At 45.9% G+C, this 26804-nt stretch overlaps 5 protein-coding genes across 7 annotated transcripts; 2 read left to right on the forward strand and 3 right to left on the reverse strand.

Annotated features, from left to right (window-relative positions):
* Positions 1–105: 105 nt before the first annotated feature.
* On the reverse strand, positions 106–7400 carry LOC112900075 (uncharacterized protein DDB_G0290685-like). Of its 2 annotated transcripts, XM_025968804.1 has the most exons (10): positions 7251–7400; positions 7033–7176; positions 6834–6950; positions 6405–6705; positions 5856–6315; positions 5586–5749; positions 5444–5513; positions 4805–4913; positions 2872–3208; positions 106–1597 (listed from the first exon to the last, which is right to left on the reverse strand). In XM_025968804.1, the coding sequence occupies exons 9-10, from the start codon at positions 3082–3084 to the stop codon at positions 389–391; spliced, it is 1422 nt and encodes a 473-aa protein (XP_025824589.1). In that variant the 5' UTR covers positions 3085–3208; positions 4805–4913; positions 5444–5513; positions 5586–5749; positions 5856–6315; positions 6405–6705; positions 6834–6950; positions 7033–7176; positions 7251–7400; the 3' UTR covers positions 106–388. The 2 variants fall into 2 exon arrangements, with proteins under 2 accessions (XP_025824589.1, XP_025824588.1); XM_025968803.1 differs by having other exon boundaries at positions 5856–6705.
* A 2942-nt stretch (positions 7401–10342) lies between these two features.
* On the reverse strand, positions 10343–13551 carry LOC112901305 (uncharacterized protein YnbB-like). The gene is made up of 12 exons (XM_025970188.1): positions 13092–13551; positions 12901–13011; positions 12734–12796; positions 12534–12647; positions 12294–12443; positions 12125–12202; positions 11833–12054; positions 11678–11764; positions 11443–11562; positions 11165–11257; positions 10819–10971; positions 10343–10705 (listed from the first exon to the last, which is right to left on the reverse strand). The coding sequence occupies exons 1-11, from the start codon at positions 13344–13346 to the stop codon at positions 10912–10914; spliced, it is 1353 nt and encodes a 450-aa protein (XP_025825973.1). The 5' UTR covers positions 13347–13551; the 3' UTR covers positions 10343–10705; positions 10819–10911.
* Positions 13552–13716: 165 nt separating this feature from the next.
* LOC112901306 (endonuclease 1) lies at positions 13717–15998 on the forward strand. 2 transcript variants are annotated; one of them, XM_025970190.1, is made up of 9 exons: positions 13724–14174; positions 14249–14429; positions 14531–14638; positions 14726–14781; positions 14964–15047; positions 15137–15232; positions 15314–15378; positions 15508–15581; positions 15677–15998. In XM_025970190.1, exons 1-9 carry the CDS (start codon positions 14034–14036, stop codon positions 15799–15801), a joined length of 930 nt encoding a protein of 309 aa, XP_025825975.1. In that variant the 5' UTR covers positions 13724–14033; the 3' UTR covers positions 15802–15998. The 2 variants fall into 2 exon arrangements, with proteins under 2 accessions (XP_025825974.1, XP_025825975.1); XM_025970189.1 differs by having other exon boundaries at positions 13717–14174; positions 14531–14781.
* Positions 15999–16868: 870 nt separating this feature from the next.
* On the forward strand, positions 16869–19638 carry LOC112900878 (BTB/POZ domain-containing protein At5g03250-like). Its single transcript, XM_025969659.1, has 4 exons — positions 16869–16939; positions 17438–17507; positions 17755–19005; positions 19084–19638. Exons 1-4 carry the CDS (start codon positions 16869–16871, stop codon positions 19636–19638), a joined length of 1947 nt encoding a protein of 648 aa, XP_025825444.1.
* Positions 19639–19935: 297 nt separating this feature from the next.
* LOC112899211 lies at positions 19936–26799 on the reverse strand. Its single transcript, XM_025967586.1, has 12 exons — positions 26470–26799; positions 26324–26387; positions 24584–25258; positions 23779–23865; positions 23466–23621; positions 23144–23221; positions 22627–22719; positions 22416–22535; positions 21496–21573; positions 21196–21375; positions 20796–20897; positions 19936–20492 (listed from the first exon to the last, which is right to left on the reverse strand). Exons 1-12 carry the CDS (start codon positions 26478–26480, stop codon positions 20262–20264), a joined length of 1875 nt encoding a protein of 624 aa, XP_025823371.1. The 5' UTR covers positions 26481–26799; the 3' UTR covers positions 19936–20261.
* Positions 26800–26804: the final 5 nt, after the last annotated feature.

The following is a 26804-nucleotide window of genomic DNA, read 5'->3' on the forward strand; positions in this document are numbered from 1 at the left end:
TGTAAGGGATAGTAAAGCTTATTTGCAAGTCCATGTCATGTGGGAAAAGGTGTATCCATTTTATGCAGAGAGAATATCGCTTCACATGTGGTTGAACTTCTTACAGAGGCTACAATTCAGGCAAGTGTTTACATAAAATAAAAGTGTAAATACAGTACATTATCAAGTCCACAGAAGGAATCCATTTATAATATGAAAATAACTGTTATTTTTGCTGCCATCAGCTACAAAATGACAACTAGTATTCTCTTTCCTCTCTACTTCACTTCAGCGATATTCAGCGTATGAATGTGGTCTTGATTTTTGTCTCTTCTAGAACTCTTTTATGAAATTTGTATTTCTACTACTTCATTCATCATTGTACTGCAAAGCTTTTCCAATCCAAATTTCATGGGTTTGCTGTGGCATCTACCTCCATTTGATGATTTCCGTCATTGTTGCCGGCAGCAACCATGGCCCTCCTCTTCCTTCTAGATCTGGACCTTCTGCTCCTATGTCTCTTGCTTGATTCTTTTCTTTCCTCATTATTTGTGGATGTGCTGGGGCTTATATCTGCAGGATTGTCAACAGGTTCTGCTACTTGCATTTTGTTCTTGTTGGCTTCACTCAAGCTTTCTTCTGAGCTCATACCCTCAGGATTTTTTTCTTTCTCTGCTTCTTTAACAACTACATTACCATCTTCATTCTCCAGCAGTTTACTATCTCTGCTGTGATTACTGGCCTCGCCTTGAGGGTTCTCCACCTGTTTTGCACCATCCGGTTCTTCTTTGCTGGCTTCCTGACTATCTTCTTGGTTTTGGCTCCCCTGAGGAAGCTCAGATTTATCTGAATGATTTCCCTCTGGAGCATCATCTGACTGTTCATTGGCATCATCTTTATTCTCTTGTAGCTGACCATCTTCCATGTTAGTTGTTAACTTTAAGAACTGCTCTTGTGAGGAATTATTGTCTTGATCATTGCTCTCTGATTCAGTGGTGTTGTAGGAATTTTGTTCTTCTGCTGTAGCAGGTACAGAATCATTGGTGTTTTCAGATTTGTCAGGTACCACAGCGTCAGAAGTGGCATTTTGATTGTTTGCTCCCTCATCCTGCTTGCTGTTCTCTGATGCATTAGTGATACTGGAATTTTCTTCTTCTGCTGAAGTAGGCATGGGGTCACCAGAGTTTTCTGGTTTGTCAAGTGTCGTTGTGTCTGAAGTTGCATTTTCATTATTTGCTCCCACAACAGTGCTTTCATCCTGGTGGCTGCTCTCTGATGCAGTAGTGCTGTTGAAATTCTTATCTGCTGTAGCAGGTATGGAATCACTGGAATTTTCAGATTTGTCAAGCTCAGCTTCTTTTTGCTGCAGGAGTTCCTTTATAGTTGGTGTCTGATCAGGGTTGGAAGCAGCTGCATTCTCTTTCATTTGGTTGATATGGCTCTCTTTCTCCACAAGAGCTGCTTCTAATTCTTTCTGGGTGTTGGTAAGATATGTGGTGGTAGTTTCTGAATCCATGAGCTTGTTTTTCAGTTCTGTCCTCTCAATACTTAGGACAGATGTTTTGGCTTCCAGTTCGTCCACTTTCTTTCTCATCTCTTTATTAATTTCCTTTTCTTTCTGTCATAAAGAAGATAGCAGTATTTAGCTGATGGGATATTCTTGAATGGCAGGCTGGATAAATAATTCATAGAAGTATAGAACACACAACAGAAAACACGCATTGAAGGCTCTAAATCTGCTGCAGCTATGGCAGACCATCATCTCAGTATTATCTATTTGCAGAACAAGAGGGTGTTCAATTGAGTATACCAATCTATTTGGCTACTAGCATTTTGAAACTAAATTGTGACGTGACGCCTCCAGCTATAAGTATGTCTGCAAAATGGTGTCAATATTGAAGTCTTCTCAGGGGTGATTTATATGGACTAATTTATGAACGCACGGCTCTAGATTGGATAGCTATAAGGTTTTGCAGAGTGTAATACTGCGGTTTTTGTTGTATCCATACTTCTACCAGGGCCCTGTTTAGAATCTTTCTCCTCCTGTGGAAATTGTAATGTTTCCATTCGATCCCTGCAAAATTTGTGTCTACATACACCCTAAATTGGCACTGTGATGGCTCAATCATGACAATACTGAATGCAAATAGAATTGTACTTTCCATGAGATTGTACTATTTCTTATATTTTACCTACTGGTAAATAAAATGCCCTAATTTAAGCAGTATAGGCAATTCACAAGTTATCGTGGGATCTTGACTTTTGAACTATTATGCACTGATGTGTTTTAATCTGTTTGATGATGAAAAGGGGAATTGATGATGTGGTATTCAAATGACTCATTTTTTTAACACAAGTTAAGCTACAAACAATTAATCATGTACACTATCCTTAGTTTAGTGGCCACATGTAATGCAGAGATCTGAAGGGGCCTGAAATTATTTGAATACTTGGTAGTCCAGGACCCTTGTTTGATCAAGGAATCTCAATAATCTAAGGGCCAAATATTCATCTACAGTGCTCCGAATCTTTACTTGACGACACAATATTCCCTATCATGTATCCATGGTATCAACATTTCAGTAGGAGGCGCAAGTATGTTCTTTCAGAACTTCAAATGGATATCCTGAGCATCAATGTTTTTGTTACAGGTTGCAAATCGGTGAGTGAAAGGAGTAACACAACAGCTTGCTTAAGAGTACTTAATAGTTGATAGTCCAGGTTATAAAATCAGAGCATTCGTAATCGACTGGCGGAGTCAGCCGGCAAATGCAAGAAAAACAGGCAAGCAGCAGCCACTTATTAGAAAGACGATTTCTGAATTTGTGATGCATGCAAACTTTTTTCTGGAACACAGATGCATGCAACTCATACAGTCAGTCATATCCATACCTCGAGGAGGACTTGGAAGGACACGAGCTGCTGGTCGCGTTCCTGGAGGAGGACGGCGAGGACGCGGCGCTCCCTCATCTTGTGCAGGATGCCGACGCTCACCGCTGCGGCGCCGATCGCCAGCAGCACGAGCAGCAGGTACGGGGGCAACTTCTTGGTGGTGGTGTTGTTGCCCATTGTGTGGCCTCTCGATCTGTACTTGCTTGCTTCCATCTCCTCTCTGCACGCACCCTCTTATTGGCACCCTTGCAGGATCTGCTGTTTACTGCAGGATGGGACAACTGCTGTGGCAGCAGTGTGAAGAAACTGGAGCTTCCTTTTCTTAGTTGCTTCGATTCTGGAAAGGGAAGTGAACTTGCTTAGGAATGGAGGAACGAGACACTAGGAAGCTCAAAGTCTGAGGGCTAGGGTACATTGTGTATGCTTCACTTGCTCCAAGGTGATGCACATGCTTCATTTTACTAGTTGATTTGTTTGAGCCTTAGAGAGGTATAAAGCCTGGCTCTCTTTGACTTTTGCTGGTTATCGTGAGACGTAGGCAATATTAACTACGATGCTTACATTTGCTTCTTGATCTCACATTAAAGGCATCTTTGATCACTAGTTTATTCGCAGAGACAAGCCACAGCTTTGCCGTGAAGTCTATCGAACCCTGCACTCCATGGGCTTATTTGGATGCGCTCGCGAGCCAGCCAGCTTTCTCAGGATGATCATAAGCAAACAAGCCCTAAGCGCTCTGCGTTACCGGAAGAAGATACTCTTGGAAGTTCCATACTGATACTTTCCCTAAGGAATTGAGGCGGTTTACCATCAAACTTTTCAAAAATTAGTCACTAACAATTGGACTTCATGACATGTAAATGGATAAGGATCACTACTGTTCAGGTGAGCTGCGTGCATAAATGTTACGCTGTTACTGAAGAACTATCACAATTCATGCACATAGCTAATTGGCTCAGCAAGATACAATCAAAAACAGCCCTCCAAACCGACAAGAATTCACACAGAGGTAAAATAATGATGATTAACTATCAAAGTTAAATCATAGAGCTAACACTCCCAAAAGCTAAGTGCCTAGAAAAAAAATTATCCCAATTCTTTTAACAGTGTGTACTTCCCCAGAACACATCGTAGGTATCAATAAGTATGAACTATAAAGGGGACAGAACCGTGTACTTGAACACTACAAACATAGAAAGCAAATCTAATATCATAGCATGATCAATGAGTATGCGATAAACTCATCCACAACTGTGAGTTTAACACATCAGGTTACCATTTTAACCAGTGGGCAAAAAATGCTTCTGCCAAAATGAGGTGGAAGAAAAATTGAAAGGAAGTTTCTCACAAGGGCCTACTGCATGCTTAAACACGCTCTCTTTTCCCTTCTACTTCTTCCAAAATCAAATATCAAGAATCAATATGTAAGATAAGATGTGCTGCTACAGTACTACATGCCTACATCACTATAAGCTGAGAAGAAGTTTTCAGCTAAGAGTTCCATCGACTGTGTTCTCCAAATGCCCACTTGAATCAATATTATTTGAGTATTTTTCTGGACCTAAATAGCTGAAATTAGATCATCCAATGATCTACATATATGATGAAGTCGATGCAAGTCTTCAAACATTGGAGCAGCTCTAAAAAATCGATGCAAAGAATAGTGATCAGTACAGTGAGGAGTGCATGCAAAATGACCTAGTCCAGTAGTCCCTATAAATGTCGAGGTTAGAACATTGTTACCCTGTTACTTTAAGAGGCCTACCAAACACACAAGTCAAATTTATTCAAGTAAGGAACTAAGATATCAAACAGTACTAAGAAGTTACAACAAGAACAAAGAACTAGATGACTAACTGCTTCACAGCCGATTCATATGGAGTCAAACTGCCTGAAACGAAACATTAATTGATGGTTCCATGCTTAAACGCACATCACTGAACATTCACATCCTAAACACACGAGGAGACAAGCCTTCATCCTCCCAATCCAACACGAAGGTAATCGGATCTCAGCATATACATCCTTCCCTCTCATGCACCCTGAAAAATAGACCATAGATTCACCATTAAATACATTTCTTTAGAAATGTATAGGCACTCCTAGCATAGTGTTTGCATTCAGTTTTTGGACCAAAAGACAAACAGATGGAGGCAGAGGAATGCTGCCGGGCATCACAACTCAGGAAAAAAGCATTGGCGCCTCATCTGAATATGATGCAAAAACTGCTGTTTAAATTTCGTCGCTAGCAAAAGGTGCTTCCAAGGTAGCATTTTCCTGGGTCGTCACTCTATCTTCCACATCAACGAAATTGCTACTTATACTAATATCAGGTGTACATTCAAATTTCAAGAGCTCTTTACAGTAGTCTGTAGCTATAGTAAGGATGTCTTGTGTTATGTACAGCCCCTCGGGGCCTTCCATAACATGGATGGTTCTTCACCATTATATACATATAAACTCAAAAGGGAAAATTAAGGAGAAAAACATGTATTCACACAAATTCATACTAATCAGACATTATGTAACATAAAAGCAATTCCACTTGCCAGCTATAGCACAATGGACTTACATTAAAATGAAGATGCATGGCCAGAGTTAATTAACTCTGGCGGTTGTAAAACTCCAGTTGTTCATTCAACCTGAATATTGAAATGTACCACAAATTCCTATAGCAATAGAGGTTATACACTAGAATAAGAAACAAAAATTACCATCGTAGCAGCTCATCATAGGTCTCATCGTCATACTCTTCGTGGAAATCATCCAAGGAAAGTGAAATCCTTTCCATTATCACAGGAAGTACATCGCCAAGAAAATGAGAATTAATCAACAGAAGTTCAGACAAGCTTCCCAACTGCTGGTTGCCCCATTCATCCTTCAAATGAAATCAACAGTGAGCATTATGGTACAGTACAGAAGAAATGGAAACAGCACTGTCCAGCTAGCTTTAAGAGAGAAAAATTCAAGGACCGGCTTCTCACCATGGAGGCTTTTGTACCATGATACCTCGAATGGCGCTGGATTTTCAATCCATCTCCAGCGGTTCCATCAAAGGGCAACATACTTTTGTCTTCAGGGTTACCTTCACCAGCAATGTTCTCTCCAAAACAAGGTTCATTGTCTTTGTGGATTCCTGCAGCTACTTCACTGGGATTATTTTCACTGATATCTTGCATCTTCTTCTTTGCATGTTCCCAAACAGAAGTAAGCACTGGAGGAACAACACTGTTATCAACTAGGTAGCGCTCATCCATAAATATTTTGCGCCAGTCAGAAAAAGGATTGGGAACATTAATGACAGATTCCAGCAATTTTTTGGCCCTCCAACTCACGGATTGATTTACTGAATAAATCCCATCAATGAGTGCCAGATTTGCCAATGCTGATTTCAATGCCGGATGAGATGCAATGAAGTTGCAGAATTCTCGCAGCTTTGTCATGCTATATTTGGAAGAGAATACTCTGAGTGAGGAATCCAGATGCATAAAAAATACTGGCAGTTTACCATCAAACACATATTTAGATATTACATTAGTGGCGCCCCTAGTCAGATCATTCTGAATTGTGTTGATTGTTGTTCTCTCACAGTATGGACGGGCAATTTCAACTTCCAGTTTGCGATTGACTAAGACATCAGGAAGACCCCATTCTCCATTCCAACTTCTACCATCACAGAAAGCATCAGACATCGTACTGAATAAATTTGCTAATACAATCCGCCCAATTAGGGTGCTCTCAGGTATCATCAAATGGATGCCACCACAGAAAATGTCAATGGGGTCATATGGATGGTTACCCTCTAGAGCAAAAAAGGATTCCAATGCCATCCAACTGCAAATATAGTATATTGTTAACTATATGTTAAGATGAACATAGTCAATACTGGATTCCTGCAAAAAAGGATTCCAATGCCATCCACAGGTAATGCTTCTTCAATGAAAAGAAGAGTACAATCCTACCTGTTTGGCTCTAGAAGATCATAAATGATCACAACTGGATTTTCACAGGAACAATTCAGGTCCGCCTTCAGATCCTCAATAAAAATGCGTGCAGCGTTATTAAGATTACTTTGAATCCTGCAAGAAATATAGGAAATTAAAATATATTGGCAAAGACGGATCTATCAGTCAGACTTGACTATGAAAAACGGAAAAATACCTATCAAAACAGTTGCATAACAATGTCGCAAGTGGACCATTAGAAGATAACACATGTGCAAATCGAACAATCATCTGTTGAGAATCCAGCTCCTTCATAGCCATGACGGCTGTCTTATAAAACTGCTTGCCATTTACTGTGTATCTGCTTAAAAATGGGTCAGATGTAAATTCATTTGGTATCATAAGCCTAAAAAAATAAGACAGGTTGAAACTGACTCTCTTAGGAATTTAAGGAATTCCGGTTCCAATTCTTCATCTCGTTGCTGAGTGAAAAAGGCGGCAAATTTGGCTTTCACATGGTCAAATGTGGGAGCCCTGGTAGCATTAGACCTGGCAGACGAGCTTTGCGTAGCATTTGAACTACTACCACTTTGCGCCACTGAGCTGGGAAGCTGTCTGGCAGATTTCAAATCTAGCCTCTAGAATAAAAGAAAAAAAGGAGAGAAAGCATTTGATGAGTTACACTGTGACAGCACTATGATTCAAGTGTAACTCAACACCGCGATGAGAACAGAACTTACTAAAAAATTGTAAAAGCATCACATGAGCTACACTCTTACAGCGCTATGCATAAGTCTACTCAACACTATGATGAGAAGAACTTACTTCAAAGAAATGTAAAAGCATCATATGAGCTACACTGTTACAGCGCTATGCATAAAGTCTACTCAACACTATGATTAGAAGAACTCACTTCAAAACAGCAAATCTACTAGAGTGAACCAAATTGTATAAAGGAGTAGCAGGAACATATACATCAAAGTTAAATAATTCTTTTGTGTGTGAGAGCTCTGGTGTAAATGTGTTATCAGTGTTACTTCTATTATGAGAATATTTTTATTTGATAGGTTGTGTACCATACCTGTGAGGCAAGCGTGTAAATGATAATACAGCTTTATGATTATTAACTGTGTAAAGATGATTGCAGTAGAAACCAATTAGAAAGAACATATGAATCACATGTTATAACACATATACCTATCTGAATCCACTAATCAGAACTCATGTAACCATGGGTACCATAGAACAGGGATCATGTATTTCGAGTTAGGGCATAGAAAATGCACCAACATGTTGCACATTACTCTATAAATAAATTGTTAGCCTAATCATCTATACTTTCGATTTAAAAATAAAATTTTATATGGTAGTCCACTGATGTCTTTAGAAATATAGCTAGTTCTATTTGTTATGCAGAAGTACAGGTATCTTTGCAGTGGCAATTAGAGGTAAGGTCAGAAAGTACCTTTGTTATGTGAAAGTACTCTGCACTTTGTAGTTAAAATAGTTTGCGGTGAGAGATCTGATCCAAGATTCTTTTGTTGCAACAATCAAGATTTCTGTTCCAAACATTGTTAGGGTTGCAGCCGCGTTGTGCCACCTCGGCCAAATTGGCAAAAATAATGTCCAGCTCAGCATTAGAGTGGCAAATCTGAAGATGTGTTCGTAAGGATGGTTTTTGAATGTTTGACTCTAGGAATGATGGCGAATAGTTAAATAGCCCTCCTCCTTGAGCTCCCCTCACCTCAGCCTCACGGCGGAGCCTTGCAAGGCGGGCGTGGCGACGAGAGGATAGCACCCACCCTCCTCTCCACCCCAAGCACACATGCTTCGCCGCCGTTGGTAAAAATTATCTATTCTATACAATAAAAGTTGAAACAATTAAAATTTTTTTCACCAAGATTAGACCCAGCGTCCATCTACCAGCCCAAAGATTTGACGAAAGGGGGGTGGAGACCCACGAAATTGAAAGAAGAAAAATGTTTCCACCTAAAAGCTAAAACTTTTTTCACCGAAATCTTCTACGTACCCACCCGGTGTACCTACCGTACAAAGCACCCTCGCACGCACAATTAAGAGAGAAAATTAATCCCCACATATTTCTTTTCTTATACACCCTCTCCCGCCTATTTTCTCACCGAAGCACCTTCTACCCGCCCACCGTACCAGCCCTTGATTACTGCGTGTAGTGTTTTAGGAAAGCAAACATTCAACCAGGGAAGAAATTTGATATTTCCTCGCCCCGTTGCCTTCTTTGGCGTTGCGTACGGCAGAATCGCCATGCCCTCTTTCCCTTCCTCGGCCGCTAGAGTCACCGTGCCCATCGCCAGGCATCCTTTCCATTGCCTTCCTCGGCATTGCGGACGTCAGAATCGCCGTGGCCTCCTTCCCCTCGTCAGCGGCCACAGTCACCGTGCCCCGCCCGCGATGACACTGTCATCCTCTTCGGCCGCGGGTGTGGCGGCGGCCACCGGGGGAACCGCTTCGGTAAGCTGGAGGGCCGTCGCGCTCGCCCCCTCTTATCCAGCTACGCCGCTCCTTGCTCAGGGTCCGACGCCTCCGCTCCCCGGGCCGCCCTTCCCAGTCCGCGACACCAGTCCACCGTGTCCCCAACGGCTTTGTCTGTCCCTTCTTCATCTGCAGCATCGGGCTCCTACCATTCGGGTCCGTGGGAGGACGACGGAGGGCGGGTCGGGTTCCAATGCTACGACCCTCGGTGGATTGGACATCTTCATCTACCGTGCCGGCGGCGGGGAGGAGGCGCCGTGGTTGCGCCGGCTGACCTGCGAGGACTACAACAACTGCTTTTACTTCAACGTTGGTCTCCTCCGGCGGCTCGGCGACGACATCGCCGACGATGACCATATCTATGTAGTCTCACTCTCCCGGCTCCCGCACGAGGGTGCCATGGCAGTTGGACCTGCACCTCTTCCACCTCTTCGACTCGAATACTGAAGCATGAAGCTGCAGCATTGTGTCGCCGGGTCGAGAACACCAAGACACTCCAAATGATGTTGCATTTTGAGATGCTCTCTGTCTCTGTAACGACCCCTTGCCGCCGGCAAGGATCCGGGACGTGAGCAATCACAGAGAGAGATCAGAGGTAACGGAGACAGAGAAGAGAACCATGAACCCCGAGCTTCTCTTCTTCAGAATGTTCATAGTCCGACAACCCAAGGGAACTCGGCCTATATGCACGAGCCTAGACACTGACATACCGGGTCTGACTTAAATCACACATCGATGGCGTACTGTAGAGTTCCCGCGTTCTGCATTACAGTCTCTAAGCGCTGCAGCCTGCAGGGTAATGACGATGGCACCCATCTCCTCAGGAGCGTGGAGACGCTCCACATTGGTCATCCCATTCCCAGGCTCAGCTTGAACGAAGGCGATGTTGTCTATACCTCATGGCCAAGGTTGGGCCACGGGACAAAAAGGCATGTGTGCTCGCTGTTGACTTCAAGAACAAGAGGCTACAATATGTGGGCGTATTTCGTGCAGATAAATCACTTTCCGATACTCAGGGCTGCATGAACAGTAGTATGTCCAAGTACTTTATTTTTTGTTACAACACTAGGAAATTACTATTCCTAAGCAGCGTTTGCATGTATCTATCTCTGATTGCATTTACAATTACTTTCTTGGCCTACATTTTTGTAGAAAGGGGGGTAAAAGAGTATCTTGTTACATATTTTGCTTCATGGCCAATGTCTAGAAAAAAGGGAAAATTGCATATTTGCCACTATTTTGACCTCCTAACTGGAATCTGCCATTAAAAAACGTAGAATTTCAAAATTGCCACTCGACCGTCCAAGTATCTATTTCATCTACCACTGCTTCCCCTCAAGATCATCCAACATGGTTCCAAGTTCCAAAGCCATGAATTCCACCTGATATTGTGCAGATCCGTTGACACCAATACATGACAACATTAAGATGTAGAAATAGTGGAAACTAAAGAAGAACAGAAGGTAAGCTCGAATTAACAAGTAATGAAGATTACCTGGTGGTATCAGTTCCATCATATTGAGTTTCAAGTAACCAAGCATAGTTAGAGAAAAGAGCCTGCCCATTCCAGGAACGTGACACCACACAGTTATATGACCTTCAGAACTTCAGTGAGGACAAGCGCCCATTGTGTCCAATGTGTTCCTCCCTGCGGCAGTACGTTTCAAGGGTGATAGCCAGTATAAGATAGGAGAAAAGCTTTTATTTGGTGTCTCAGGGCTAAGATTCTCAGCATCAGATTAATTACTAACTGGAACCACTTGTGCGCATACCATAGCAAATAAGAGATTAAACACGACGCAAGGACCCTGAGTAAAAGTTAAATCAGGATCTCAGCTTACCTGGCAGAAGACGGCATATGGATCTCTCAAGGGCCCATCACATGATAGTTCACTTGTGCTTCCATCTATGAATGTCCCGTCGGCAAAAATGACCTGATTTCAGAGGGTTAATCACTTTAGTTGTTTCGTTTAACAGGGCAGCATTTAATGTTGGAACAAGTCTGTCTTTCATCAGAAAATAAATTTACGAAATAAACTTTATGTACATTGTAATACAAATGATAGCAGGAAGGTAAGAGCGATGCAATGATGAAAGGTATAGAAAGTTACAAACACACCTCTGAAGCATAGCCAGGAGTTTCCCCAGCAGTTGGTTTAACAAATGACCCTACTGGGCAAGTTTGTTGCACCACTTCACAGAATGCTATGAGTCTCTCCCTGTTGCCAAGTTCCACTGCCTGTGATTTTATTTTCAAGTCTTCATTATTTATTGACCTTAAAATTCTTGAATACTTGCTATCGCTGAAATGCGCAATATGCAATGTTGTAAAGAGGGTTGGCCTTCTGTTTAACCTGCACAATATCATGGCGAGGAACCCTTGGAAGTGGTTGAACTCTGTAGCCCTTGGCTGACATGACTTCCGCAATTAGCAAACCTCCCTATGGATCATACTATATCATCAATTGCGTATATAGTATCGTCACAGATGTGAGAATTAAGAACCTACTTTTATTGCTTCTCCAACCATTTGTGGAGCAAGAAACAAGCCTTGGAAAAGCGAACGCATAACATGGCCAGGTATTGATCCAAATTCTACCCCAAGGCCAGGTGCAGATAGGCGAGCAGCAGCTGCTTCAACTAAATTTCTCTTCCCAGCAACATAACCACCACAAGGCGCAATAGTTCCACCCGGATTCTTTATCAAACTACCAGCAATCAAGTCTGCTCCCTGCCATGAAAACACACAATGAATAGAGGTAGAGCTAACCTTCATGAGATGGTGATAATCAAGGACATACCACCATTGCAGGTTCGGATGTCTCAACAAATTCACCATAGCAATTGTCAACCATCACCATGCAGTTTGGGTTTTGCAACTGCAGAGATCCAAACGATGAAAACCATCAGCACACAAAAGCTAATATAGGTACAGAAGGTTGCTGGGCCCCAGACAGGAAGTTATCTTGCCTTGATCAAACTTATAGCTCTGTGAATATCAGCTACACTTAAGCTCTTGCGCCAAGAGTACCCACAAGATCTCTGAATGAAGGCACATCCAGTTTCTGGTCTGATGGCGCAAGCAAGGGCTTCCCAATCAAGGCCACCGTCTGCTGCGAGCTACAACAGAAGAATCATCATTAACCTATCCTCAGCACGAGGCAACACAGTCAACCATTTAAATCTATTCTAAGGGAGATATCGACAGACCAGAACTTCTCGGTACGCCACTCCAAAGTCTTTGAGTGATCCTACATTGGCCGACCCCCTGATGCCAATCACCTCCTCTAAGGTGTCGTACGGAGGACCAGAGACTGCCAGGAGCTGCAGGAATTCATCATTTATCAATCTGAAAAATCTATCAGAATCAGGTGCAAAGACTTGTGCATTCAGTTCAATTCGTCCCTTACCTCATGCCCAGGCCTCAGAAGCGCAAATAGCGCACAGGCAATGGCGTGCGTGCCGGAGAAGAACTGGCACCGATGGAGGAATTATTACATCAGAGAGTAGCTCGGTCAAACAGACGTAAGCAACGAATGGAGCGAAACGAGACAATGTTGTGTGTCAAAGGTGGAACCTGTGGGCGCACAATGGCGGTCTCGGCGCCGACGATTTCGGCGAATACGGCGTCCAGCGCCTCCCGGCCGCCGCCGTCGTCGTGGCCATACCCCGTCGACCCGCCGAAATGCTGAAACAAACGCGCGTTTACTAGCGGAGTGAGCTCGGATGCCAGGCAGAGCAGCCGTAGAGGAGTAACGAGTGGGTTACGTGCGGGGCGACGCGGGCGCGGCGGAAGGCAGCGGCGACGCGGGAGGAGTTGAGGGCGAGGGCGCGGTCGACGGCGCGGAACTCCGCCTGCAGCGACTCCGCCGCGCGGGACACGTCCGGGTGGAACGCCACGTCAGACGCCCCGGCCGCGACCGCGGGCGCGTACGCGCGACACCGGCGGACGCGCAGGGCGGCAGAGGCGCGAGGCCGCGCCCACGCGAGGGGGGTCGAGCAGCAGCCGCCGGTGGTCGTCATCGCCGCGGCCGCAGCAAGCTAGTGAACCAACCAACCTCCCGGCCGCCGGCGAGGTTCGCTCTGGCGGATTATCCTTGCGGTCGCTTCGCTCGTGTAGTCGTGTGCGGTGGGTTGCCGATTGAAATGGGCCCATCACGCGCGGATCTGGATGGGCCTGGCTCCGTCCTCTAGGCCCATTTGATCAACAGCTTAGGCCCGGCCCAGCACTCTTTGCGTGGGCGTGCACGTTTGCAAGGCCACGCCCACCCACCGAAATGGCAACGCTTGCAGCATCAGGCACCGGCCGGCTCCATCGTCCCGTCCTTGTTGCTTATCTCGGGATGCCAAGCCAAAGCAGTGGTAGCTAGCAGCCTTAGAGAGAGAGATGAGAAGAGAGAGAGAGAGAGACCAAGAAGAAGATGACGCAACCTGAGCATTAGCCTCGCCGAAAAAGGAGTCGCAGTCACCACCGGCCAGTCAGCAACTGGGGGAACCAATGGAGCTAAGAGAAGCAACATGAGCATGGTGAGGAAGAGGACCAGCCTGAACTGAAGAAGAAGCACGCACGATGCTTGCACGCAACCAAGCCCATCGCCTTACCTTCCCCTTCCGCCGGCTATATTACTCGATCTCCGCAGGCGCTGCTGTGGCATTCGCTCATACATCTCAAGCTACTGTGCGAGTGACGCCATCGATCGGGTACAAACAATGGCCTCTGGCGGCAAGGGCCTGTTGACCGGTTCGTTCCTGCGAGCGGCGGCGCTCGGGCTGGTTGTCCTGGCGTCGGCGGCGCCGGTGGCTCGGTCGTGGAGCAAGGAGGGGCACATGCTGACATGCCAAATCGCGCAGGTGAATCGGATCATTTCTCATGTTAAGTGCAGGCGGCGATGGCTGGAAGTCTGAAACGGGATGTTGCGTTGCAGGATCTGCTGGAGCCTGACGCCGCGCACGCCGTGAGGAACCTGCTCCCGGAGGACGTGGGCGGCGACCTGTCGGCGCTGTGCGTGTGGCCGGACCAGGTCAGGCACTGGTACAAGTACACGTGGAGCGGCCCGCTCCACTTCATCGACACCCCTGACAAGGCCTGCACCTTCGACTACGCAAGTAAGTTTTCCCAAGCAGTGCAGTTCGATGGCGCTGATTGGCCATCGTGTCTCTCTGTTTCTTTTGTGATGAAATGCAATGGAATGGTAAGCGGTGAGCAGGGGACTGCCACGGCCCCGATGGCGCCAAGGACATGTGCGTCGCCGGCGCCATCGCCAACTTCACGTCCCAGCTGCTCCACTACAAGCACGGCAGCGCCGACCGGAAGTGTAAGCAGAGCAGGATGTTTAGTTGTGTACCTCAACCAATGGTTCTGTATCTTTACGTGTTCCAACCACTTTCTGATTGCAATGCAGACAACTTGACCGAAGCCCTTCTGTTCCTGTCACACTTCATGGGAGATGTTCATCAGGTAATCCGGCCTGCTACTTCTTTCTTTCTTTCTTTCTTCCTTCCTTCCTTCCTTCCTTCCTTCCTTCCTTTCCATTCACGGTCCAGTCACCTTAGCATGAATCCCATGTCATGCTTAACTCGTAGTCCATTGCCAGTAGATCATGGAGCCCATCAAGTGGCTAATTTCCTGTGTGCTTGCAGCCGATGCATGTGGGGTTCACGAGCGACCAAGGCGGTAATTCCATAGACCTGCGGTGGTTCAGGCACAAATCCAACCTCCATCACGTACGTAACGAACGCCCACGATCCTTGCTTGCTTGCACAGATGACACATTCCGATCCGCACTGGTGAAATCTTTGTTGGTCGTTTTCAGGTGTGGGACAGGGAGATCATACAGACAGCTCTCGCTGAATTCTACGACAAGGACATGGGCACCTTCCGGAAGCAGCTTGAGCACAACCTTACCAAGGTAAGTGAAGACGATCCAGTGCTGACTAAGGAACTCTTTCAAGCCAAGAAACAGAACTATATCTCTCGATGTGTTCTTCAGGGTACCTGGTCTGACGATGTAACATCTTGGGGAGACTGCGAGGACCTTCTGTCGTGCCCAACCAAGTTAGTATTCTGAATCCTGAAATCTCACTCTGCAAGTATAGAAGCTATTACGAAGTAGACATTTTTTTTCACCGCTTGTACTGTTTGCATTGCATGTGGATAACATCAACGTGCTTCTTGATACAACAGGTACGCCACGGAGAGCATAAGCTTGGCGTGCAAGTGGGCCTACAGCGGCGTCCATGAAGGGGAAACCCTATCCGGTAAGTTCGTGCAAAGGATGACTCTGCGGATCTCTGAACCGAAACAGCTGCTGATAGATGCTGATGAAACTGTGCAATGGCGGCACCATTTGCAGATGACTACTTCGGTTCGAGGCTGCCGATCGTGTCGCGGCGGATCGCGCAGGGGGGAGTGAGGCTGGCCATGTTCCTCAACCGGATCTTCGGCCAGCACAACCGCGACGTGGCGGCGCCATCCTGACCGACGCCGGCGGCTGCAATTTACTTAGAATCTGAAGCCACACGCCCATACTCTGTAATCTGACGGCTCTCCTGCATCTAATATATGCTAATAATCCCGTGTTACGTGACGTGCAGTGTATTTGATTTGTGATAGACTAGCAGCTTCTGCAGGATGATTGATCTTATGTATATGATGAACAACAAATCTGAACGAGAGTACAGAGATCCTCTTAATAAAATACGTGCTCAGGCAGGATCGCGAAAAACAATTCTGAAAGAGACGCATATCCGATCCAATGGTAGTTGATACATGCACACGGCTATGGACGACGGTGTATGCAGTGATTTTTTTTTTTCGAGACGACGGTGTAGTGTTGCAGTACAGAGTGCAGTGCAGACCATAGACCAAGTAGGAGGAGGTTGGAGACGAAAAAACGCATGTACTAGGCGCTAGCTAGCTGTTGGATCGGCCACTGATCACGGCGCGGTTTGCGGCGAGGCCAATCTAATCCAGGCCAGCGCATCGAGCTCTCGGCTCGATCTGCCGTGTTCCATCACCTTCCATCTTCCAATTCGGCTGGCACGAACAGGTAGTAGCAGAAGCGTCGTCTATCTGAGTCGGCTTCGTCTGCGGGCCCCGACCTGAACGGTCACGCCCCGACTCCTGAGCTGCTGCTGGCTGACGAGTGACGACGCGCGCGGTGCGTGACGCCCGACGCCCGAGCGCCCGGGTCACGTGGCGGCAGGCGGCCAGCTAGCCGCCTGCGCGGCCGCCGACAGGCCAGGCGATCGCCGGGCGCCGGCCGGCTGGACGGCCGAGAGACCAGAGGCTAGGTACGCCGTGGTACTCCCACAAACTTCTCACGAATTTCTCTGGTGCCCGCGCATTGCGCGGCCGTGGGGTCGTTGCCGATCCGGCCGCCGGCGCCGGAGCAGATACTTGCGGATCGGTGCATGCCGCTGGCCGCTCTTGCGCCAATAATCTCGCCGCAGCGCCAGCCCACTCAATCTCAATTTGATCGATCGTCGCGTTTCCCGGATCGTCCGCAGGAGGAGCGAGCGGCGCGCGGAACGGGTGGGTGGTTGATGGCGGCGGCGACCAAGGTGATCGGGTCCGAACCATCGGAATGCTTCCAGTTCCAAGAGCCCAATACCTGGTATTTTTCTGCCCTGTTGTCTCCCTCGTGTTCACTGTTTCTTCTTATGTTGCGCTCGTATTCCTGGTTCGAGATGATGTACAGTACAGATGCAAGCAGATCAGTCGGCTGATTCGTTCCCGTGTTTTCTCGTCGTATATGCAACGCTGTCATCAGTGTCTTCGATCTTAATTACATCTGCAAGTCATGGGCTGCACTAATCTGATGAAATCTCTTTTTTTAAGATTGAAGATCCTGCTGAATTTAGTCAAATAATTAACTCATCCGACTTCCACATTATTTCAGAGTCATGTAACAGGGCTAGCATTTGTGTCTTTTGTGGTCAGATACTCAGATTCAAATGAGATCCTTGTATTTTAGAAAATCTGAGCGAAGTCTTTGATAACATGGAAGATGGAACGAATGGACTGATGAACCCTGCAGAATCTTTGATACTTTCTCCGCACTTTGACACTAGAAATCTTGCTGCTGCTGATAACCACAATGGCCCCCTTGCAGGATTTGCAATACTGAGCTTCAAAGTGATGTGGTAGTTGAAGTAGGAGAGATATCCTTCCATCTCCACAAGGTACATGTACATTTTACCCCTCCCTCTCTTTTCTAGCACATCATGCCAATCATTTTCCAGTGTTGTAATAATGCTTGCTCAAATATGGAAAAACCTTGCCGCATTGTGCTACATGGCCTGAATTGCAGATTTGCAGATAATATGCTATGCTACATTCAAATGTCAGATAACTTGGAAATTTTCAGTACGTGCATTTTCTGCACACCGACAACGTTTAAACACTGTCTGTATTTTTCTTCTTGTTCAGTCTCCATTGATCAGCCGTAGCGGCACGCTGCAAAAGCTGATCAACGAGGCCACCGGCGATGACGACGACGAGGACGGCGGCGGCAGCAAACCGTGCATGGTCCGGCTGGACGACGTCCCCGGCGGCCCTGACGCCTTCCGGCTGGCCGCCATATTCTGCTACGACGTCAGGATGGAGCTGAACGCGGGGAACGTCGTGCCGCTCCGATGCGCAGCCGAGCACCTAGCCATGACAGAGGACTACGGCGAGGGGAACCTCGTGGAGCAGGCCGAGGCCTTCCTCTCCCAAGTGCTGGGCACCTGGAACGACGCCGTGTGCGCGCTGCACGCGTGCGACGCCGTGCTCCCTGACGCCGAGGACCTCCTCATCGTCCCGCGGTGCATCGACTCGCTGGCGAGCAAGGCCTGCGCCGACCCGACCCTCTTCGGGTGGCCCATGCTGGAGTACTACACGGCGAAGAGCCTCGAGGAGACGGTGGTCTGGAATGGCATCAGCACGACCGGGAAGCCGCGGTCCCTCGGCGCGGACTGGTGGTACAAGCAGGCGTCGTCGTTCAGGCTGCCGGTGTACAAGAGGCTGATCTCGGCGGTGCGGTCCAAGGGCATGAGCCCCGAGAACGTCGCCGGCTCGCTGATGCACTACGCGAGGCGCCACCTCTCCGGGCTCAGGCGGCACGGGGATAACAGCGACGGCAGCAGCCGCGGCGGGGCGCCGGGGACGACGACGGCCGTGCTCTCGGACGGTGACCAGAGGGCCCTCCTCGAGGAGGTCGTCGCGCTGCTCCCGGCCGAGAAGGGCGTCGCCCCGACGCGTTTCCTGCTCGGCTTGCTCCGCACAGCCACGGTCCTGCACGCCAGCGCGGCGTGCCGGGACGCTCTGGAGAGGAGGGCCGGCAACCAGCTGGAGGAGGCCATGCTGGAGGACCTGCTGATACCCAACACCGGCTACTCCGCGGAGACGCTCTACGACGTGGACAGCGCGCAGCGGATGCTGGAGCAGTTCATGATGACGAGCACGTCGGCGTTCGCCGCGTCGCCGGAGATCACGGACGAGGGACAGCTGGTCGACGCCCCCTCGGCCGAGCTCATGCCGGTCAGCACGGTAGCCAAGCTCGTCGACGGGTACCTCGCGGAGGTCGGCACGGACACCAACCTCAAGCTCTCCAAGTTCCAGACCATCGCCGCGCTCGTCCCGGACTATGCCCGGGCAATCGACGACGGCCTCTACCGCGCTATTGACATCTACCTCAAGGTAAAGAAAAACTTATTGAGCTTAATCGATCGAGCTGAATGATCAAACACATGAATGCCTGTGGTCTGCGGCGTGCAGGCTCACCCGTGGCTGACGGACTCGGAGCGGGAGCAGCTGTGCCGGCTGATGAACTGCCAGAAGCTGTCGCTGGAGGCGTGCACGCACGCGGCGCAGAACGAGCGGCTGCCGCTGCGCGTCGTGGTGCAGGTGCTCTTCTTTGAGCAGCTCCGGCTGCGCACGACGGTGGCCGGGTGGTTCTTCGTGTCGGACAACGCCGACCAGGGCTCCAGCTCCGACAACTGCGTGCTGCCACGGAGCACCGACGACGACGATGTGGAATTCGCTGCAGGGTCGGAGACGACGGACGAGGACGGCTCCGCGGCGGGCCGGCACGTCGAGCTGTCGCCGGCGATGAGCGTGGAGGAGGTCCGACAGAGGGTGTCGGAGCTGGAAGAGGAGTGCTCGAGCATGCGGCAGGAGATCCACAAGCTCGGGAAGCCCAAGAGCGCCCTGAGCCGGCTGTTCGGGAAGCTCGGGCTCAGCGAGAGGTCGTCGTCGCGGGAGCGGCGGCAGCAGCAGCAGGAGCCGCTGCCGGGCGCCAGCGACAAGAGGCGCATGTCCTTTGGATGTTAACATGGGAATTGGGAAGGTTTAGGCGTGAGATAACTTGTCCGAGGCGCATGTCCTTTAGATGATTCATCTTCAAATGTAGGTAGAAAGTGCATTTGATTCATTCTTTTCAATTTCTTTTGCCGAACAGGTGACTTTTAGAATGTGCATGTAACTTCATTTTAGGCAATGCTGAACATTCTTAAGATTTCCCCTACTGCTTCGACCTGCTCTTACTCGTACCTAATTTGTCCACTAGATGACTAGACACCTTGTAGACGGCTACATGAGTACATGACTAACAGTAACAGCAAAGAATCATTTGGCATACGTAACCCAACAAGTTGATATCACTATAGCCTGTAAAAGGATTACATTCTGCAATTGCATCCAAAAGGCATTGCTTTAAGTGGCGACTACAATGTCAGAACAGCAAGTAGCTACAGGGCAAAACTTATTAGCTCTGTTTACATGAGGAAAGTTAAGCAGGGCCCGCTGGAGACCGAGTGGCTCCCTATAGTATCAGATTTTCTCATTCACCACCCACGCATGCGCAGCATGGTCTGGGGAAAATATGCAGTTGCACAGAATACTGAAACCAGCAATATCCCGTTGAACAAAAAGGAAGGAAAAAACCATGGTCAAAATCAAGAGAATGTGGTCGAAGAAGCACAAGCATGAAGGAGAGCAAGTGTCTGCTCGGCGATTGCGCGTTTCCTCGCCTGTTTAACCCACTCGGTAGCTATTTCAGCTGCTTCACTTCCATGTAACCCTCCTTCCAAGGCCTCGGCTGCTGTACTCAAGTCTCCGTCCACAATCAAGCTTTCCACTCTGTTTATAAGGGACTCAATGCCATCTCCAGAATTATCCTCTTTAATCTGGAAACCAATAGAATATAATGATTAGAAACTCAGCTAGAAATCTCAAGGATAACACACCAACTCAGATATACTAATTAAGACTAAAAGAGGCTCACTAGGGGCAGGGCAGTAAAGGAACACAGTGCCTGCCCTAAAGTTAAAATGAGGTATACTATCAATTTCAGTTGTATCAGATCACTAGGCAGTTCTTGACCACAAGTCAGAAATGCAATTGCACAAAATATTTCACGAACATCAATACAGAAGTCATAACTGCCCAATTACTTAACTAGTTAGACAAAATATTGCAATAGCATTCACCTTGATGGAAGAAGCAACACGAGCAAGAGCATGTGTCAGGATTCCACCACCTCCTGCTGGTATAAGGCTGAAATGTCTGATAGTTTCCTTCAAGGAGTTAAACTGCACATGAAAAAGTATGGTCATTTAGGCATTTTACTTGGGTGGCCAAACTGATGGTTCTCAACAAGCATTCATGACATATTTTTGTGGTTCACAATCTTTGGATTATGACTGCAAAAACTAGTCAGGGTTCACAAAACCAGAATCCAGGCTGTTGAGTACTGTGCGGTTAGTATTCCAAACTCCATAGTCCATCCAGAACAATAAGGCATGCAGCTATCTTACACAAAACATCTTGATAACCAGTAGCTTGTTCCATATTCAGTAAGGGTATGGAAAGATGCATTCATGAAAATACCTTTTGCTTCAACTCCATCCGTGTATCTGACCCATAATCTAAAACATCTTCTGGAAGAGATGAAAGAGCCAATTCTAACAGTGAATCTTTGTCAATGCCTTCGACAGATTTACGCAGTAGTTCCACCTCTGACCTGATTGGTGATCCACTGGATAAAGCATGTTCCAAAGCAAGAGTGCCCTGCAAGATAATAACAAATTATGTCAGCATGAAATCTGAAAAAAGAAGATAAGATGACAATTATGCTTTCAATAGTTAGAACTTGGAGGCAAGCACATAAGGAGTTTCAAGGAAACTTACTAGAGCAAGCTTATGAACTGAATGACTCTGCCTAGCTTCTTCAGATCGTGCATAAAATGCCATACACAGCGCATCAATCTGAAACGGAAGCAAAAAAACAAGGTTAGAGTAGAACCAAATACAAGCAAGCTGAAATTATGGATAACTTGTTTTTCTAGCAATTGAAGATATATACTGGCACAAAGGGCATAGATAACTAAATTTTCTGCCTGGAATAATCATGTGCTGGGTAGAACATTGGAAGGTATTTGAGTGGTAGACTTTAAACAAAATGTGAGAAAGCTGTATAGCAGTTAAAGATTTATACTGGCACAAAGAGCGTATATAATTAAATTTGCTGCCTGGAATAATCATGTATTGGATATAACATTGGGAAGGTATTTGAGTGGTAGACTTTAAAAAAAGTGAGAAAGCTGTGCTGTCAAGAACATAGTCCAGAACATATATTATGACATCTATAAAGAGTCACAAATGCTTGACCTATAGAAGTACAAATGTGGTCTACCGAGGAACAGAAATAAAAAAATTGTTTGTACACGTCCAGTCATGTGCTGTTTCAACATCTTAATAGGAGCATTGGCTGAAGAGTTGGGATGGAAATATGAAACAGTCAAAAGGAACATAGAGTAATAGGGAAGGAGCGTGGACAGAATTTGCTAAATACTGACTGGGAAATAATGCAATCTATTTCAAAATACTAACATAGTCCATAATGTTCTAAATCAGGACTATTACGACCACATGTGCATGCAATAAGCATTTAAGTTAGCCAGGCCTCTGCATTGCATACCAAAGGTGCAAAGCCAAATTTGAGAATACAATGCCCCTAAACCAAGCAAGACTTTTAAACTGGGTGACATCATGTCCAATGGATCTTTATAACACTGCAGACCCTAAAGAATATTGAATAAAGTTCTTACATTGAGGTTTGCTTCAGCAATCTGTTCAATCTGGGTTGCTTTCTCTTTTGCAACAGCTGCAGCCAGTTCAGCTTTTGCCAACTCTTGAGCCTTTTCAATTTGTTGCTTTGTTTCTTCATCCTGTTAAATCAGCAAAAATAAGGTCAATTAGTTAATGAATTAGCATAAATAGATTAGAGAATCTATAGTAGGCAGAACAAATCTGACACACCTTCCTCTGCAGCTCATCCCGCAATTTTTGTTCAGCTTTTTCTTGAAGTTCCCTTACTGCAGCAGCATTCTTCAGTTTCTCTTTCTTCAATTCCTGAGAACAGTGAGATCATTAAAAAACATGATAAAGATAAATAATTCATCGGAAATTCAATGAAAACAAGATCCACTGCATAGCACTATAGCATATTATTGAATAAAGTGAAGAACACCAATGCATATTGCACTGAGGGTCTTTGACAATTTTGCTTTAGACTTAAAGAGTGCCTTTTTTCAAAGAAAACTGGAAAAACACAACTTTAAAGTATTACTCCTGCCCTCCGGTGGTATCTAGAATTTGAACAAGTATCCAGACTGCTGCATGCTAACAAATTCTCTCATGATATGGTTATTTTAGTTAATTTCAGTATTTATATTATAATAGTCAAAGCCTGAGTTTAAGGCAATGAAAAGCAGTAAATACCTACACTTTGGAATCTAAGAAACCCAATATGGACCAAATCATGCCTGCTTCATACCTTATCAAGAATTGCTGCCTCTTCTGCATACATTAGTTCCCTGGCCCTGGTGTCCTTCAGCTCCTTTTCATATTTCTCCTGAGAAGATGCAAGGAATAGCACATAGAAAGTAGTACTATCAAATATGTTGTTATAGAAAATAAAGAAGTCTTCAGTCTTCACCATTGTTTGCAAATTGCTTAAAATCCATGACAATTACAAAAGTAACAAAATGGTGAAAATAATGTAAACCACAAAGGTAAACTAATGTCGAACCTTGCATTTTCAGCAAATAAAGACCACAAACAAGGAAAAACAGAAATTGTAAATTGTAAATGCACACCTTCAACTTTCTTTTCTCTTCCGAATACATGTAAGCATCTGCATCTGCCTGCTTCTTTTCAGCAGCATGAATAGCCTCTATGATATCAAGTACAACTTTACCATCTTTGGAAGTTTTTTCAGGAACAATTTCATCCCTTCTAGTTTCCTTAGCAGCCTGTTTTTTCATAGAAAAAAAAGGATAATCAGATAAATAACAAGGAAGAGATGTTATTTAAGTGTCATCATCAAGTTATTTCCAGCTACTTCTTTGTCCATAGAAAGTCCTTCATCGAGATTGTTAGAGTCTAAAGAGATAAGAACTTTGAACTTACTGCATCTTTTGGAACATCAGATTCATCTTGCAGCAAATATGTCTCAGCAAGAGATTTCTGTTCAGTCAAATCAGCTCCTGAGAGGTCCTATGAACAAGGATTGATTCAATGGTCAGAGACAACATCATAAACCATTGCAGAAACAAGACAACACGGACAAGTTTCTCAACATTTGTACATTGAAACTACAAGAAACCCCAAGCAACATCGTCAATCTCCAGACAGACACATTGCATGCGTGTAGTTTGTAGGTCTAGCATTCACATGGAGGCGTGCGTCTGTGTGAGGTTGTGTTTGTGTGAGCTCTCAGATACTACTGCTGTACCTTAGAAGTCCAGGCTAAAATAATGTTTATGACAATGTAAGGAAAGCTGAACTGTGGGATCTTCCCTGACAAAAAAGCTCCAGTAGTTCTCAAATTAACAGTCATGTAAATTAAAACCAGCTCACTACCAAAAGTTGTTCAAGAGTGCCAGCTGTCTGACCAAATTAAATAGTCAGAAACAAATATAGATGCAACTATGCAACAACAAACCATGGGACCGGCACCTTATGAAGGGCATACCTACATATGTAAACCAAACTGCAAGAGGGTTTCATTTGCAATTTTTAGAATTTCATAAGATAAACAGGACACTTAATCATACAGCTGGGTCTAGCATCTAGATATTACAATCCATGTTACACTCATAGAATCTGTTCAAATGCCATTTTGGAACTAGCAAATAGAAGATTCTATTCTCTATCCATCAACATGTAAATATTATGATAAGAAGGCAAGCAATGAGAACAAAGGAATCTATACCTTGGTTGCATCTACATCTGTGGGGGAATCATTGTAAGGACTACCTGTTGTTGTGTTTGACTGTACTGGAGGAATTGTGCTGTCTGTCTTATCAGTTTGCTGTTCATGAGGAACTTCAACTGTTTCCTTATCATCAAGTACAACTGGCTTTATCTCAACAGCCAGAGAATCTTGAGATGGCAGTTTAGTATCAGATCCATGCTCATCTGGAACTGGATGTGTCTCGTGGGCTAGGATTTCTGATTTCTTTCCTTCTGCAGGAACAAGCTGATCCCCATCACTAGTCTCTGATGCACCCACCTCTTCATTTGGAAGGTCCTTTGGAGTATGAGCCTCATTATTACTAGCTTGAACAATCTTGGTGTTAGGTTCTGACATGATTTGTGTCTGGTCAACCATTTGTTCAGAAGGAACCTTCAAATCTTCATAAACCTTTGCGACATCTGGATTCTTGAAGCTAAATGGTAATTTCTTGTCCATCGATGAAAGATCTATATAACCAAGTTGATGTGCACCCATAGCTGCAGCACCGACCACAAGAGTTCCAAGCACAAGCTTTGAAACATTGCTTCCTGACTGAGAAGGTTCTTCTTGAGGACCTGGGGCAGTGTTCTGTGTTGAACTCTTTTGAGATGCCTTTGTCGAGTTGCTTCTGGATCTAAGGCATGTTGGAGTCTGGGACAATAAAAAGGTCATTTCTCATTTCCACTGAACATATACTATGTAAAAGATTTATGAAAGTAGCAGTAAAAAACCTACAACAGGTTATAATCAGTATCCTACATGGAAAATCAAACAAAATCGCTGGACCTAACAAGCTAAGATAAAAAAAAAATACTAATAGGAACTAACCTACAACAACATGTTCACATGTGACATTAATCTAGTCTAGGTGGGATAGTATTCCATTGTACCACATTATCCCATTTAAAATAGCTCCATCCAGACTTTCTAAAACAAGAACCAACGGCATCATAACAATCAGACACACCAGAGAAGAGCTGCTACCTATGTTAGCAAGATAGTTTTACACTAATTAAGAAAATAAAGCATTTCAATAATCTGCTGGGACCAGGTCTTTTGAACAACCACAAGCAGCCATCCTTTATTAGACATAGAATCCACGAGACCCAAAACCAATATGGACTATCTAAACTAAACATAACAAGTGGTTGTTATCACTTTCATATCAAACAAGTAGACATTACTCCTAAAACAGGCAAACAAGGTGATTATCTTAAAAGATCCTAAGAGACACGAACAAGGAGATTAGCACACACATCAGAGCATTCTGCTCCAAATAATCCTTGCATCATTATACCTAACACCCAATATGTAGTACCTAAACTAAACATAAATTGTAATTAATATTACTGTCATAATCAAATAGTAGACATTACTATTAGCTTGCACTGTCCCATCATCCTAAATCCTAGAACATCCAACGACAGGCGACCAAGGATATCAACAGTTCAACACACCATTCACAGATTTGTGTTATAAATATCCTTGCTTGGTTAATTCAATATCAAGAGGCAGAAACTCAGGTATCATATATACAATTACCAGCCTAAACAGCATTTCCAAACTAATCAAGCCAGCAGAAATATACTTAACTAATTCACCACTTCTAAGTGTCCTGATTGAGCTCCAACGAACAACCGATTATCTAACACAACAGACAACTCTGAGAACAAACAGCCAGACCGAGTGAAGCCCAACGGGAACAGAGCCGCGTACCTCGCTGGAGATCGGTCTGGGGATCCTCGCGAGAGACCGCAGCGAGCGCAGATCCCGCACGCACCTGCAACAGTGGATATAGTGGAGCATTAGGCATCGAATCCCTAATTTGGGGATGGGGTGAGCACCAGAGTCAGTGCCGGTACCGGCGCAGCATGGTGGGGGATGCCAGGGGAGACCACCGCCCCTTGTTGTTCGCGCCCCTGGGGTGAGGATGAGGATGAGGAGGTGGATGGGCGGTGGAGCGATGCGGCTCCGATCGCTCCGCAAGGCCACCGCCCCGAGCTGCGCGGCGGCAAGGGAGAGGCAGCTGTGGTAGGGGAGGGGAGGGGAGGCGGGGCGGAGAGCGGCGCGTCGCCGGGCGGCTTCCCGAATGAACGCTTGGAGAGCAAGTTGGGGGGATTGTTCAGGCTAAACAGGGGCGGCGTAAATTCGTAGCTTTTTTTGTTGAGACGGAAACACTAAATCGAAGCACTCGCCG

The sequence above is a fragment of the Panicum hallii genome, chromosome 7, assembly GCF_002211085.1.
Source record: "Panicum hallii strain FIL2 chromosome 7, PHallii_v3.1, whole genome shotgun sequence".
Classification (NCBI taxonomy): Eukaryota; Viridiplantae; Streptophyta; class Magnoliopsida; order Poales; family Poaceae; genus Panicum; species Panicum hallii.

What these genes read in the sequence shown, in the direction of transcription:
- LOC112900075 (XM_025968804.1), bottom strand. Translation starts at nt 3,084, where the DNA reads ATGGAAGCAAGCAAGTACAGATCGAGAGGCCACACAATGGGCAACAAC. An exon ending in CCTTCCAAGTCCTCCTCGAG is followed by an intron (nt 1,598 to 2,871) that starts GTATGGATATGA and finishes TCTTTATGACAG; the next exon opens with AAAGAAAAGGAAATTAATAA.
- LOC112901305 (XM_025970188.1), bottom strand. Translation starts at nt 13,346, where the DNA reads ATGACGACCACCGGCGGCTGCTGCTCGACCCCCCTCGCGTGGGCGCGG. An exon ending in CCGCCATTGTGCGCCCACAG is followed by an intron (nt 12,797 to 12,900) that starts GTTCCACCTTTG and finishes CATCGGTGCCAG; the next exon opens with TTCTTCTCCGGCACGCACGC. An exon ending in TGGTTGGAGAAGCAATAAAA is followed by an intron (nt 11,765 to 11,832) that starts GTAGGTTCTTAA and finishes TATGATCCATAG; the next exon opens with GGAGGTTTGCTAATTGCGGA.
- LOC112901306 (XM_025970189.1), top strand. Translation starts at nt 14,034, where the DNA reads ATGGCCTCTGGCGGCAAGGGCCTGTTGACCGGTTCGTTCCTGCGAGCG. An exon ending in ACAAATCCAACCTCCATCAC is followed by an intron (nt 15,048 to 15,136) that starts GTACGTAACGAA and finishes GGTCGTTTTCAG; the next exon opens with GTGTGGGACAGGGAGATCAT. An exon ending in CTTCTGTCGTGCCCAACCAA is followed by an intron (nt 15,379 to 15,507) that starts GTTAGTATTCTG and finishes TTGATACAACAG; the next exon opens with GTACGCCACGGAGAGCATAA.
- LOC112900878 (XM_025969659.1), top strand. Translation starts at nt 16,869, where the DNA reads ATGGCGGCGGCGACCAAGGTGATCGGGTCCGAACCATCGGAATGCTTC. An exon ending in TTCCAAGAGCCCAATACCTG is followed by an intron (nt 16,940 to 17,437) that starts GTATTTTTCTGC and finishes GCCCCCTTGCAG; the next exon opens with GATTTGCAATACTGAGCTTC. An exon ending in TATCCTTCCATCTCCACAAG is followed by an intron (nt 17,508 to 17,754) that starts GTACATGTACAT and finishes CTTCTTGTTCAG; the next exon opens with TCTCCATTGATCAGCCGTAG.
- LOC112899211 (XM_025967586.1), bottom strand. An exon ending in AGGCAGCAATTCTTGATAAG is followed by an intron (nt 22,720 to 23,143) that starts GTATGAAGCAGG and finishes CACTGTTCTCAG; the next exon opens with GAATTGAAGAAAGAGAAACT. An exon ending in CAGTTCATAAGCTTGCTCTA is followed by an intron (nt 21,376 to 21,495) that starts GTAAGTTTCCTT and finishes ATTATCTTGCAG; the next exon opens with GGCACTCTTGCTTTGGAACA.